Source organism: Dysidea avara, chromosome 9 (assembly GCF_963678975.1).
Source record: "Dysidea avara chromosome 9, odDysAvar1.4, whole genome shotgun sequence".
In the NCBI taxonomy this organism is placed as follows: Eukaryota; Metazoa; Porifera; class Demospongiae; order Dictyoceratida; family Dysideidae; genus Dysidea; species Dysidea avara.
The window spans coordinates 29780092-29793620 of record NC_089280.1 but is presented as its reverse complement, the minus strand read 5'-3'; the positions used below and the strand labels follow the sequence as shown (position 1 = coordinate 29793620).

At 35.3% G+C, this 13529-nt stretch overlaps 1 protein-coding gene across 1 annotated transcript in view; it reads left to right on the top strand.

Annotated features, from left to right (window-relative positions):
* The window catches only part of LOC136267653 (uncharacterized), a 38815-nt gene that overhangs the window by 1432 nt on the left and 23854 nt on the right, over positions 1 to 13529 (top strand). The window contains exons 2-8 of the mRNA XM_066062803.1: positions 3977 to 4096; positions 6729 to 6794; positions 6847 to 6914; positions 7102 to 7189; positions 11071 to 11271; positions 11885 to 12007; positions 12101 to 12160. Of these exons, the coding sequence (XP_065918875.1) occupies positions 4025 to 4096; positions 6729 to 6794; positions 6847 to 6914; positions 7102 to 7189; positions 11071 to 11271; positions 11885 to 12007; positions 12101 to 12160 (678 nt within the window). The 5' untranslated portion in view covers positions 3977 to 4024. The remainder of the gene's footprint in view (positions 1 to 3976; positions 4097 to 6728; positions 6795 to 6846; positions 6915 to 7101; positions 7190 to 11070; positions 11272 to 11884; positions 12008 to 12100; positions 12161 to 13529) is intronic.

The following is a 13529-nucleotide window of genomic DNA, read 5'->3' as shown; positions in this document are numbered from 1 at the left end:
ACTCAGACATACTGGATTGTGTAGGAGGCTGCTATGAAGCTTTTTAAACTTTTGACACTGCTCTTTAAAACAGTCCATGTTGGTAGTTCATACCATGATACATGACAAAAATATGCAGCAGTAGAAATAATTGTTCACATATGACATCATCTGTGCGCGTAATCTAGAAAGCACAGAAGACAGAGGCTAGAACAGTAAGGAACCCTTCCAGAACAATAGTACAAAGAAAACATCAATTACAACAATTAAACTTTAAGTAGATTTCCAACCTACCCATTTTTCACATATACATTTGCTAATCAAATTACGCCCTTTCAACAAACGTTTCACGAGCTGCTGTTCTAGTATGTAGTAGCCAATGTTTTGTACTTTGTAATGCACTTTACTGAATTAAATTGCATCCAGTATTTATTGAAGTGTGTGAAATCAAAGTTTAAGAAATAAAATTCCCCAATGGGATCCCATACAAAAATTCTGTACGATGTAATGTATAGGAAAACACGGGATTTTACGGCACCACTTATGGTCAAATGTTATTGAGTTTTCCACAAGTTTCTGTGACCTGTAAGGCTGAAAGAAGTGATCCTAGGCAAAGTAGATACGCTGAATCTGAATTTGGCATTGGTTTTTTTTTATGAAAAGATGTTTAGTGGTGGTCAATGACAAAAATTGGTCTTATACAAGGGTATAGCACCATCTAGGTAGGGGCGGATCCGGGAGGGGGGCTTTGGGGGCTGAAGCCCCCCCTTCATATTTAGGCTTTACTTGATCAATATGCTGAGTATTATAATGAAATTTTGTCTTAGCATAATTATATGATCACTAATAATACAAATACTCATAAAACCACCTTATAAACATCTTTCCAAGGTATTATCAGTGGATGTATGCTAAGGTTTATGCAACAAGGACCCGGATCAGCATTGGAGGTGTACAAGATCGAGATATTCTAATAGAGCAGTCAGCTAACTACTCTAATAGAACATTCACTGAAAACATGTAGTTGGTTCTGTTGCGGAATTTTTTCAAATCTGCCTGCACCTATACATACAATGAAGTGCATTGGTCAGTTTAATGGGCTTCATTCATCTACTTGTGTATATAGTTAATATGTATGGCAATATTTAATTCAGGTACACAATTTCCATTGAAAATGCTCTCAGATTCAATCTTGTATTGTTCAAATTTCAAAATTTTCCACTTTCAACATTCTTATTCTAACATGCACCTATTCAGTGTTGTGCAATTGTGAGAGGGGTGCATCATGTACTTGGTTGTCTGTGCCTACCCAAACGTTTCTATTAACAACATGCTTCAGAGATCCATACCTATAATCTAAAGGCAGTATATAAAATATCTACAGGCAGAAAATATTATGAATTTTATGTGGAAATGTCTCCAAATTGCAGTATTTTAGCATCTTAATTTCAAAAATTTCGTGGGGGGGCATGCCCCCAGACCCCCCTAGTTCTAGCACGCTTCGCATGCTGGGAAGTGTGCTTTGCACACCTCTACCCAAGAGATTAGTACCTTGAGTTAGCCTCCCCCCCTTTATAAATCCTAGATCCGTCCCTGCTAGGACACTTCAGAATTCTGCATTACAACCATCCTGGCATTCAAGACATCCATCCACAATGGCGGATCCAGGATGGGGCATTTGGGGCAAATGCCCCCCCCCCTTCAAGAAATTGCATACAAGATCGAGATACTCTAATAGAGCAGTCAATTACTCTAATAAAGCAGTCACAATGTTCATGAGGCAGTGTAGCTTACCTATGAAGCTATAAATAGGATTTTATTATTCAGTTATATACATAACAGACGTGATATATATTTGGTAAAGGATAGCTAACTAGTTATTATTGTTGTGACCTTTTTTTTTTTTTTTTGGTCTTCAACTGTTTTTCAGCAAGGTGCCCCCCCCCCTCTTTCCAAACTCTGGATCCGCCCCTGCTGCCTGCCCCCCCTCAAGAAATTGCATACAAGATCGAGATACTCTAATAGAGCAGTCAATTACTTTAATAAAGCAGTCACAATGTTCATGAGACAGTGTAGCTTACCTATGAAGCTATAAATAAGGATTTTATTTTACATAACATACGTGATATAGCTAATATATTTGGTAAAGGATAACTAGTTATTATATTGCTGTGACTTTTTTTTTTTTTTTTGCTCTTCAACTTCAGCAAAGTGCCCCCCCTCTTTCCAAACTCTGGATCCGCCCCTGATCCACATCAATACAAGTATAGTTTGAAAGTGAGAGGTTTGTTGTGTTGTGAGGAATTGCTTTGTAGCATGCAGGGTGATGTATAACTTTTGAAAAGCAGTGTTTGGCAAGTGATACCTACCTTGTAAGGCTTCACAGCTACCTGTTGTGATGTTCTGATATGCCCATGCACTGTCCATTTTGTTGTAGCTACATGACTGTAATTCTAGTCAAGAGACAGTTTATTTTTTTGCTTTATTATGGCAGTGTCATCATATTACATAATAATTACTATCTTCTGTACTTTTAAAGTGGCAAATCACTGCTCTGCTGACTTCTTTTGCTTATATCTATTGGTAGAAGCCACTGATTGAGGTGCGGTTTACACTAAAATGATTCTAACAGATAGCACAATACATATTTGCCATACCAAAGAATTTGAGGAATGTAAAATTTGTAATTTCGTTGGAAATGTCTACTTTAAGCCTTGGTAGTTAGATTAATGGAAACACCACTATCAACGCTACCACAGGTGAAAAGTAGGTTTACTTAGATGGTGAAGCAATACAGCACTTGCTAATGGCTACAAGGTCAGAAATTTTAAAACTTCACCACAAAGTGTCTACCTCACAAAAGAGCTATAATTTTAGTTGTTTTAACTCCTCAAGACAAGCCTGTGCACAAATGATGTCATAATTAACAGGTCATCAATATCACTGTTTATTAACTTCATTAGAGGTCACAGCACTATTCAACAAAGATCAATTAATAGAGTGGTTCCAGAAGCTTCTGAAAATCCATACCACTAATTGCCACACTAAAGTATACGAAATCAGCAGCTAATCAAGGTGATGTCAAAATACATTGGAGCCTATGGAAAACAGACTTTCGTGGTTAATTTAAGGCACCCCAGTAAAGCCATACAAGAAGCCAAACAGTGCACTGTATATTTCCTTAATGAAAATGGACTATACAAGATATCATGTAACCTTATTTTAAATGGCTGCTGTATGGTATCTGTAAATTGATAGCTACAGTTGAGATGTTAAAAAGGTTGCATACATTTTGTGACCATGCTAGACAGTGACCAGAATAACAAACATTTGGCTGTGTATGTTCTTATACTAAATAGTATGTAGGAATAGAGTGCGCCCTCTTTAATGTTGTTGGTGCTAAATGGAATTATTCAGATATTGTTTGTGGCAAGTAGCCTAGTACTGATTGACATCTAATGACTGACATATACTTGTGTATACAACTGGAATGCAACAGTTACTTTAAATAGCTAGTTAATTATGCATGCATGTGTGCACGTGTGCGTGCACATGCATGTGCGTGTGTGTGTGTGTGTGTGTGTCACAGTGTGTGTGTGTGTCACAGTGTGTGTGTGTGTGCAGCAGTGTGTGCGCGCGTGTGTGTGTGTGTGCGTGCGTGCGTGCGTGCGTGCGTGCGTGCGTGCGTGCGTGCGTGCGTGCGTGCGTGCGTGATTAATTAACTAACATTAAGCACTGTATATGTGACATTGTACAACAAGACCATTCGATGGTATGGCACCTCACGTAGCCTGAAACTTGTTGAACTATTTACAAGCTGCATATCTTGATAACCAATCTATAATGTCATTGCACTTAATTCATATTAACTATATGCAGGTACATATCCTACACCCACAGCATGCATGTTAACTTCAACTTATTTGCAAAGTTGAAAAGTAGCTCGGTATTTTTTGTTGTTCAGTATAATATATGAATCTGCATACTGTGCTATCAGGTGGACAATGGTGTTGTATCTATTGCATTTGGATGCATTCCACATTAAATGGCTGGATCCTGTCTGAATGTATCAACTGCTAATGAAAGTGGCTTACTTGGATTCATCTCGACTTACCTAGTAAGCCTTGCATGCCAGTATAGTTGTGCATGCCAGTATAGTTGTGCATACCATGTATGATGTACGTATAGTTAATGAGAATTCTCTATATTTTAATCATTGACTAAGTGGAATTTTTTTCATTTAATTTTTACAAATTAAAATTACGGAAAATAACACCATCTTTCAAACAATGCATCCGTTTACGGAGATGCGGTTGCATTTACCAGAATCATTGATAAATTGCGCATTGAGTGATATGCAAGATTTTGTATAGTGACCAATGGAAAAGAGAGCAGAGAGCCTTGTACGACGAATTTACGCATCTAGGTATGAAATTGTAAAAACCTTGTTTTTTCGTATGTTTTGTGACGTATCTTTGTAGAATGGCCAGTTAAGCTATTTGTTCGGTTGGATCCTTAATCCGTATGATTCAACTCATTGAATGAGACCAAATTTAGCGAATTTGGTAAGGGCAATCCACCGTACTTTTGAGGTTTGCGTACTGAAGTAACGAATTTCTCCTATAGAAAATTGTATGGAGTGCACATTATGGTGGAGTCAACTGTTAACAACTGCCACTATGAAAGTGTTACAACAAATGTTCGGATGCCATTGTATAGAGAAATTCAAGAGCTTTGTTTTTATGTATGGTTTGTCGGGCAAATTATATGGATTCTAATGGGTGTACTTTTGCCTTATTTGTATATAATGCAAATACATGTATTTTCTATTGGGAAAGAAACAATGGCTGTTCAAAAATGTTTTAGCTGATCAGTGGGACCAAGCTAAAGCTACAAAAAGGACATGAAGTAGTTTTTAGGCTGTTTTAATGCATATTTCATAAGAATTAAGGTTAAAATTTAGTATTTTCCAAATTTTACAATTTCCATTAGCCTTTCTTGATATGGTTGGTAAACTGTACTCATTAAAATCACATGATCCATTATTTACATAATGTTTTTTGTCATCAAGATGACACCATGAAAGTTGTGGAGTTTTATTTGTGGAATTTAATGCTTTTTTGCTTGTCTGGGTACAGTGTGTGTATCATTACTGGTACTCAAAAAGATGTAAACTGCTTATGGTCTGGTATAAAACATGTCACATAGATATGGCTACTACAACTAGCTAACACTCATGAGTACTTGAATACTAAAACCCTACTCCTTATTGAAATCTTATATATTCTTATGTAATTATTCTTATTTTGTGGTAACTATGATCATTATGTCAGGTTTGCATATCTGTGTATCTGTTTCGCAAAGTTATGATACTTAAAAATTCTGACTTTTATGTACATCTTTCAAAAACAGTTAAAAGGTTAGTAGAGGTATATGCAATATGTAATACCTGCAGAACCTAGAATAAAGCTTAAACAAGTATGAAAAACTAAGATATTGATGAAACATGTATTGTAATGTATTACTGTAATTTGCTTTTGTTGTTGTTGTTGTAAGATATAATTTTCGTATACAAAATTTTTACATAAATTGTTATTCAAAACTAGCTATAGAAAATTTAACTCTGTGGCTTACTGCTTTAGTTGGTATACCACAGCTATTGGCTAGCTCTAAAAATAATCTGCCAGTAGAACCTGATATATAGAACAATCAGAATTTAGATTTGCTTGAGTAATTAAATTTAGATTCACAATTCAGAGAAATACAACATTTAATGTCTTTTAGTGGGTATCACACAATTCTCCAATTACATGCATGCATGGTTCACATGACCTATTAAATAATGTTCTATAATTACATAATCACAATACCACAATTTCTATCACCACACAGCAGTCAAACACTCGATAACAATCACATACACATTTAAAAACCATAAAGCACAGGAGCATTAAAACTATTTTTTGAGGTAATGAACTGGTATCCCCATACAATGTGTGCTGAAGTTGGCTGACTATGGCCAGTACAAGATTTGCCATAATATAACAAGCTGGAAAAGTTTCTCAATAAAAATATCAAGGGAACTATTATGTAGTTAGTTATAATAGCTCTTGATGTTATGATCAGAACCATGCAAAGATTTCAAAACAGAAGCAACATTTTAGAGTGGCACATTATTAGGCATGAGACTATTATGCTCCAAAAATTGAGCATTATGCTTTTGAGCAGTGCTCAAAAAATCACCTATTATGCTTTTGAGAATTGCCCATTATTCCCAAAATTATGCCACCATAATTGGCTAATAATTCCAGTTTATTGCTGTATCAGGCCATTTTCATTGATGTTTAAGTTTCAAATAGTCTTGAATTCTTTAGCTGGTTGCTGTATTAGAGTATTTCATTTCAATGTGACTGCTTTATTAGAGTAAATAATATTCAGTGACTGCTTTATTAGAGTATCTCGATCTTTTTTAACGGAATTGTGCAATCTGCAGATTTTCCTTCTGTTAAAGCTTTATAATCACCTCAAAATGCTAGCATAATTCCTGATTCACACACATAACTATTATGCTTGAAATTATGCCGACATAATCGCCGCATCCCTACACATTATGCAAGGATTTGTCATTACAATAATGATTGGCAAAAGATGAGATTAATTGCTTCCTCTAACTCTCCCTACATAATTATTATGTTGAATTGAGAAATTAATTGAGTTATTTTGTTACCAGTGTTTTTACTTTGTTGCAGCTTGGGGATGTTGCTAATTGTATTAGAGGGTTTTATACTGGAATGTGTTCTGAAGAATGTAAGCAGGTACATAAGTGCACTAACCATCTGCTTTTATCTACATGATTATACTATGTAGAACATCACACGATTTGTCAATCAGTGGGGATGTTGTTATGCTGAATACATTAGGTTGCTGGCACAAGAGTAAGTTGTACATAGTAATGTAGTGTAACTACAGTACATAATATACATCTGTAGTTCATTTGATTGTGAAGTTTACTTTATACGGGGGCTATGAATTGATTGAGTGCTGTATTAAACCACAAACTATCTCTAACACATTAGTCATAGATATGGTATATTATCTATTATTCCTCTTATCTACTTGTAGGCCTGATGAGTTGTCACCAGTTCAATATGGTGTCAGTGTAAGAGATTACTTCACATTATGTGATTTGCCTGTGCCAACATTTTGTATGGTATGTGAAACTGTGAATGCATTTATGTGTTTGTATGCTTAAATAATTGTGATGTATTTAGCACACTAGAATAGCAACCTAGTGAGGCAATGAAAGCACCATCATTCCCTTGTCGATTCTATGATCTGCTTTACAGATACACATGCAGAATTACAAATAGATGGTGGGGTACAAAAAAGACAGTACAATTGGAAATGTGATCTGGAAGACAACGCCAAAAGCCTAAAAAACTACTTACTTACTTTAATAAAATTGATTAATAATTAATTACAAAGGTAGCACAATTACAACAAGGGGAATACAAAATGAAAAGTAAAAATAATTAAAATTAGTTTTAAAATGATCCCATAAATAGTTCTTTAACTTTGGTTTAATTGTGTTGAAGGAGAGGGTATAAGATCAATTATTGGCAGAGTATTTCATAATCTGAGAAGTCTATAAAAATAGGAGTTACTGCGGCACATCTTGAGTTACTTAAAATATTTGTCATTTGTTAAATGCTCTAATAGAACAGTTAGTTGTTTAATATGGGCTCAGAATTGGTCACAGGAAGCTTTAATTTTATAAGAAGGAATACCCCAGACCTCATAGACAAAGGCATCTTTGCATGCTGAATGTACTTCTAAATAGGCTTGTGGGAATTATGCTCAAAATTTTCATCATTATTCTATTCCGAAATTCTTTTAAAACCTTATCATTATGCTTTTTATTATTCCCAAAAATACTCATTATTCCCAAAATTATTCCTAATTTTTGTAACTTTTTCTTCATTTTAGTAATTAAATTGTACAGCAAGACTTTGAAACAGTAAAAATTACTAAATCCAGCTGTGTCAATTCATCAGAAAAGCTTTTTTGTTAGCAAGATGCTTACTTACCAGTAGTATTAGTAATGAATTATTCCGCACCGATCGTTCTATTAGAGTAATTGATCGTTCTATTAGAGTAAGTGACTGTTCTATTAGAGTATCTCGATCTTAATTTATTTTTATGCCGATTATGCTCCAAAACTGCATCAAAATGCTGGAATAATGCTCAATTCTATTACCCCATCATTATTCCCAAAATTATTCAGGCATAATTCCCGCATCCCTACTTCTAAAACTGTACAATAATTCTAGTAAACATCTATCCAGGCCAGAGTCCTTGTGACAGATACTATCTTATTATACCAATGGTTAGCGTATAGCACATACTGGATGGTGTAAACTTGCTTTATATCAGAATTTTGATACATAATTCTATTCATACATCCTAATCTGTTCTATAGCTTAGCCTGTCCAAGAAATACTCAATTTTCTGAAGCACGGATTAAATTTTGCATGTCAAACCACTTACAATGGTCCCTCGATTATCCGAACTCGTTGGGCCCTGGGTGTGTTCAGATAATCAAAAAGTTTGGATAATTAAAGCCCATTCATTTATATACAGAGCCTGGTTCAATTACTCTAACAGAACGCACACCTTATATAAAATACTCTAATAGAGCAGTCATCGCTACAGTTTGGATAACCGAAAGTTCGGTTAATCAATGGCCGGATAATCAAGGGACCACCGTACCTTGTTTCAGCTTTTTTATATTGTAATGGTCCCTACATGGCTGTATGGTTCACAACTTACACTTGTTAGTTAACTGTTTGCACATGACTAAAACACCGAACAGACTGGAAAAATGGACTTGTTAACGGACTGGCTCAAATAAGCCTAAAACATGGATTTACCAGTATAGCTCATAGCATAGCATCCCATAAACAATACTATGCACAACAAAGGTCTTATAAAAGCTTTTAACTGTGATTTTAAAGCACGTTCGAGCCAACAACAAGCCCTGCACTTAAAACTAGGTTTAATAAACTTGGGTGATAGTAGTCACAGGCAAAATTGTCACAATATATCAGTGCTGTAAACATGTTAGAATTGTAATTAACATAGTGCAAATTTATTGAAGTACAGCCATGGTGTGACTTCGAAGCCTACTCATCACCTACCATCACCTGTTACACTGAGAAGCAGCCGCGAAACTAATTGCAGCAACTAACCTGAACACAAATCTATTAGTAACAGCATCTCTTCAGCAAGTTATCTTGGCTTCTTTACAGCATTGTACAGTCACGCCACGAAGAATGCACTTTTAATTCAACACAAAAGGAATGAAGTTCATGAGCAGTTTTAAGCACAGTGCTTAATATCAGCTTATACAAGTTTCAAGACAATGTTCAGAGGTTTATTTACTGTCACTGCAGCACCTGATACTGTTTTGGAGTGGGTAACTGTGATAAATAGACTTTTGGGATAAGTTTTCCCAGTCCGTTTACAAGTCCGTTTTCCTAATCCATTTCACGTTTTAGTCATGTCCAACTGTTTTGTAACTTGATTTATTGCTACTAAATCCATACATACCACATCAAAGCACTAGACATACGTACTATAAGCTATAAATTGTGAGAGTAAATGGCCCCATTACTGTCTCATTTCCAGTGGGGTTTTGCATGTTAAACAATATTATGTACTGAGAACAGTATGTGAAGCTCATCTACCACTGACTTCAACTGCATGCATGGGGAGGTCAGGCACAGTACAAAATAATGATAGCTCCCATTTCGTTTGTACAACAATATGTGACCCACTGACTGGAAAAATCCAACTGGTTTGCTTATTTTTAGTTTTGTAATAAAATGTAACTTGCGTACTACAAAAATAGTTTTAACCACTATAGTAAACAGCAAACAAGACTGAAATTGATATAACTTATTTTCACATATCACTGGAGAGTAATTATACACTGTAAATTCAGAAGTGTGAAGTTCATAGTGACGGTATGACTCCTGCGGTCACTTAGTATGATCAGTATACTTCAGAAGTACGAACATCACACTTTGAAGTATGATCATCATACTAAGTGACCGCAGGAGTCATACCGTCAATGTACAGTGTATTGTCTCATTTCTGTGCCACCCTAATTAAGTAAATGTTTGTCATGTACATGTGTTTGGTTACATAACTTGTATTGCTGGCTTTTTTACTTGTAAGCATGCAGGCCAAAGGCAATACATTTTATCTTGGTGAATTCACCATTTTATACAATGAGACAAGTCCTGACTCCATAGTCTTTGTTTATTGGTATACAGCAGATGCTGTCCAAAATCATTTATTTTACTGTTCTTGCTGTTTATTGCTATTTACTCAACAGATGAGGCTGAAAATTCATTTGATTTTCCTTCTAAACAACAAAAAAGTAGTGTTGTGCAATATGACAAATTTTGTATATCACCTATCACGATTATTGCTCCCTTCTTTTATCACGATACAATAAATTATCACGGTATACAAATTGCATGAAGTCATGGTAATAAATTGCTAGTATTTGAGTATAAACCATGTAAAATAGTCCCTAACATGCACTTTCCTCTGCAAGTAAGTCTGTTATAAAGACAATAATACTGTCTTGAACATCATTTTCTGATGAAGTTGCTACACCATCATATATCACGATATAACGATATTGATTTTTTTAATCATGATTACGATATAAAAATTAATATATCACGATAATCAATATAATCAATATATTGCACATCACTATAAAAAAGGCATGAAATGAAATTTATGAAAAATACAAACTAGTTGGGTTTTCACTCAGTGGATTATGTTCTATCGCTTTTGCACTAGAAGGGTAAGGATTAAGGAAACAAAAAAAATTTGAAGTTCATTTCCCACAATACATGAAAGGGCATGTTTTGAGCCCAAGCAACCTTGACCATGAGCATACAGTCTTGTCTATATTGTTAATTGTGTTGGGTTGTGCATGGCTGATGGTGGTCAACTAAGTTAAATAGAGTATGAGAAATTGAAAAACATGTCAACTCAGTGTATATTTAACAGGATGGTCCTACTCCACCACCTAACCAATGTGCTATGGCTACTAGACAAACGTTCTCATCAGATGATCTCTGTACAACCACCTGGAGACTAGTGATAGCCGGTGGCTTATCCAACAATAGTATTTTTACTTTACTACGAACTCCTGGTTGTGCAGAAAGAATTCAAAATTATGTAACATTGTGTGAATTTTTTGACTCTGAAGTAAGAATTTGTAGAGAAAAGATGCATACAACACTTTAGCATTAAAATAAACAGTCAATAATTATGATTAATTAATAAGTAGCCAGTAATCACCATACATAGACAGTAATATATACAGCAGAAATTTTGGCAAACAGAATATTTGGCATTTGCTTTATAGACACTTACCTCGGCCTGTGTACTGGAGAGACTCTTTCATGTGAAATGCATGGAGGAAGATTTATTCAATCCATAGCCAAGTGTAGCAAAAGGAAATGAAGTGAGTGGGAAAATTCTCCATGCAAGTATAATAACCTCTGCAGCATGTATATTTGCTTCCTTCCGGCAAAAAAGCAGGACCTTAACCTGTGATATTGCAGACAATCATAAAATTGTTTGATTAACCACAGGCTGAGGTTCAGTACATCTAGACGCAGCACCTTAATTGCTTCTTGCTTGATGTCAATCACGCCTGTTCAATCAGTTAAAATGATTATTAGAAACACTATTTTAATTTGGCGATTTTGTAAGTGTCTGCCAAATCACCAATTTTAATTCCATACCAAAATTTCTGCTCATACAGTATGTATATTGAGTTGCAGTAAAATTGATACGTTATTTGTTTATGTTTTAGAATACAATTAGTTTACTCTTACAATTAACTGTTCAATTTGGAAATGTGATCAATCGCCGGAATGGACGACATTGTTCTGCAGGTTTTCCTGGTGTTTTTGATGCTTTATCTCTAACCATTCCTGTAAGTACTAAGTGTAAAAGCTTTATCAGTAGTTATACATGCCAATATATTGTAGATGTAGCCACTATTTAATATTACTCTATTTATACACAGCTTATTCAGCAGTGTTTTACTGATCTTGGTATTGGAATGTGCTCTAATGCTTGTAAGCAGGTAAGTTTACAAATTCAGTTGTTTATAAGTATGTGCATACCCAACAATGTGCATTGCTTAGTTGTTGTTATTGTTGTTGTTGTGTCACTGAACAACTTTACTCTCATTGCTCCAAACTGTTCTACTTAGTAGGTGATTCATCAAGTTTTTCAGAAGTTTCCTTCCTATAGGCCCCCATCAGACTGTATTATATATATATGGATGTGCTCCTCCCTTTTCAACGCCTTGATCCATTTTTGTAGTACATGCCATTCTTCAGAGTACTGTGGCCTTGTGGATTTTCCTATAAAACTCATAATCACTATTTAGTGCACCAGTGTCTTGGTTTATTAGGTTGGTGCATCTATCTAACCATTTCTTTGTAGTGTAAGCAATCAATTACTGCACCTTTATTTCAGCAGAACATACCTTCGCCTACAAACATTCTTCAAACACAATTTATGGCCGGTATTCTCCTGGATATCATCTTCCTGTGCCCCAATTTTGATGTCAATAGCTGCCTCCCCTAACAAGTGACAACTGACTGGTTACCAGAACCGTATCTCAATTACTGGAATGTACATCCACTTGCATGTTTCAGTTACCAGAACACTATCTAACCACCAACTAGAATGCTACTACTACAGGCATAAAAACTTTGATAAAAATCCTATGAAATTACAAATGTCGAACCAACATCCATGTAAAATTTCAGCACGTCAGATTGCATAATGTATGAGCTATTATAATAATAATAATTTTTTTTTTGCAAAAATGCACACAAATTGGCATTGATAATTAAACACACAATGGTCATTTAAAGACTCTACAGTATTTAATAGTGGAACAACCAGCTCCCAACCAATTGTAAGTCCTTCTCTATGTTCTGTTCTTGATCTCTTGGTGGTTTCTAGATGCTAATTTGTAGAGAAAGCATGGTGGCATACTTGAACTTCAGTCACGGAGATGAGTATTAGGTTCCTATGTTTCTCAACAGTTGGTTAGATGGTAGTACACTATTCTGGACTACATTTTCATCAATATAACCACCATGTCATCTTCAGTTAAGCCAGTTTAACTCCCTAGTTCGACAGTAGCTGTACGTGTTTTTCCGTGGAAGTTTCAGTGAGTGCTGACCTTGATCATGTCTTGGCTTGTTTCCTTTATTGTTTGGTGACTAATACTGAAGTAGAAATTAACAGTAGACTGTCATGGGCTCTCAAACTGATGAAGAGCAAGTGCCGTGCTAAAGTCACTTCCAGAAACAGCCCCATATCTACAGCACAGAAGTTACACAAACTGCTAACTTTTGTCCATTCCTTTATCAGTAAAATTATAACCACTAATAAACACACACACTCTTTGTCAACCATGCCACTTCTTTGTACCA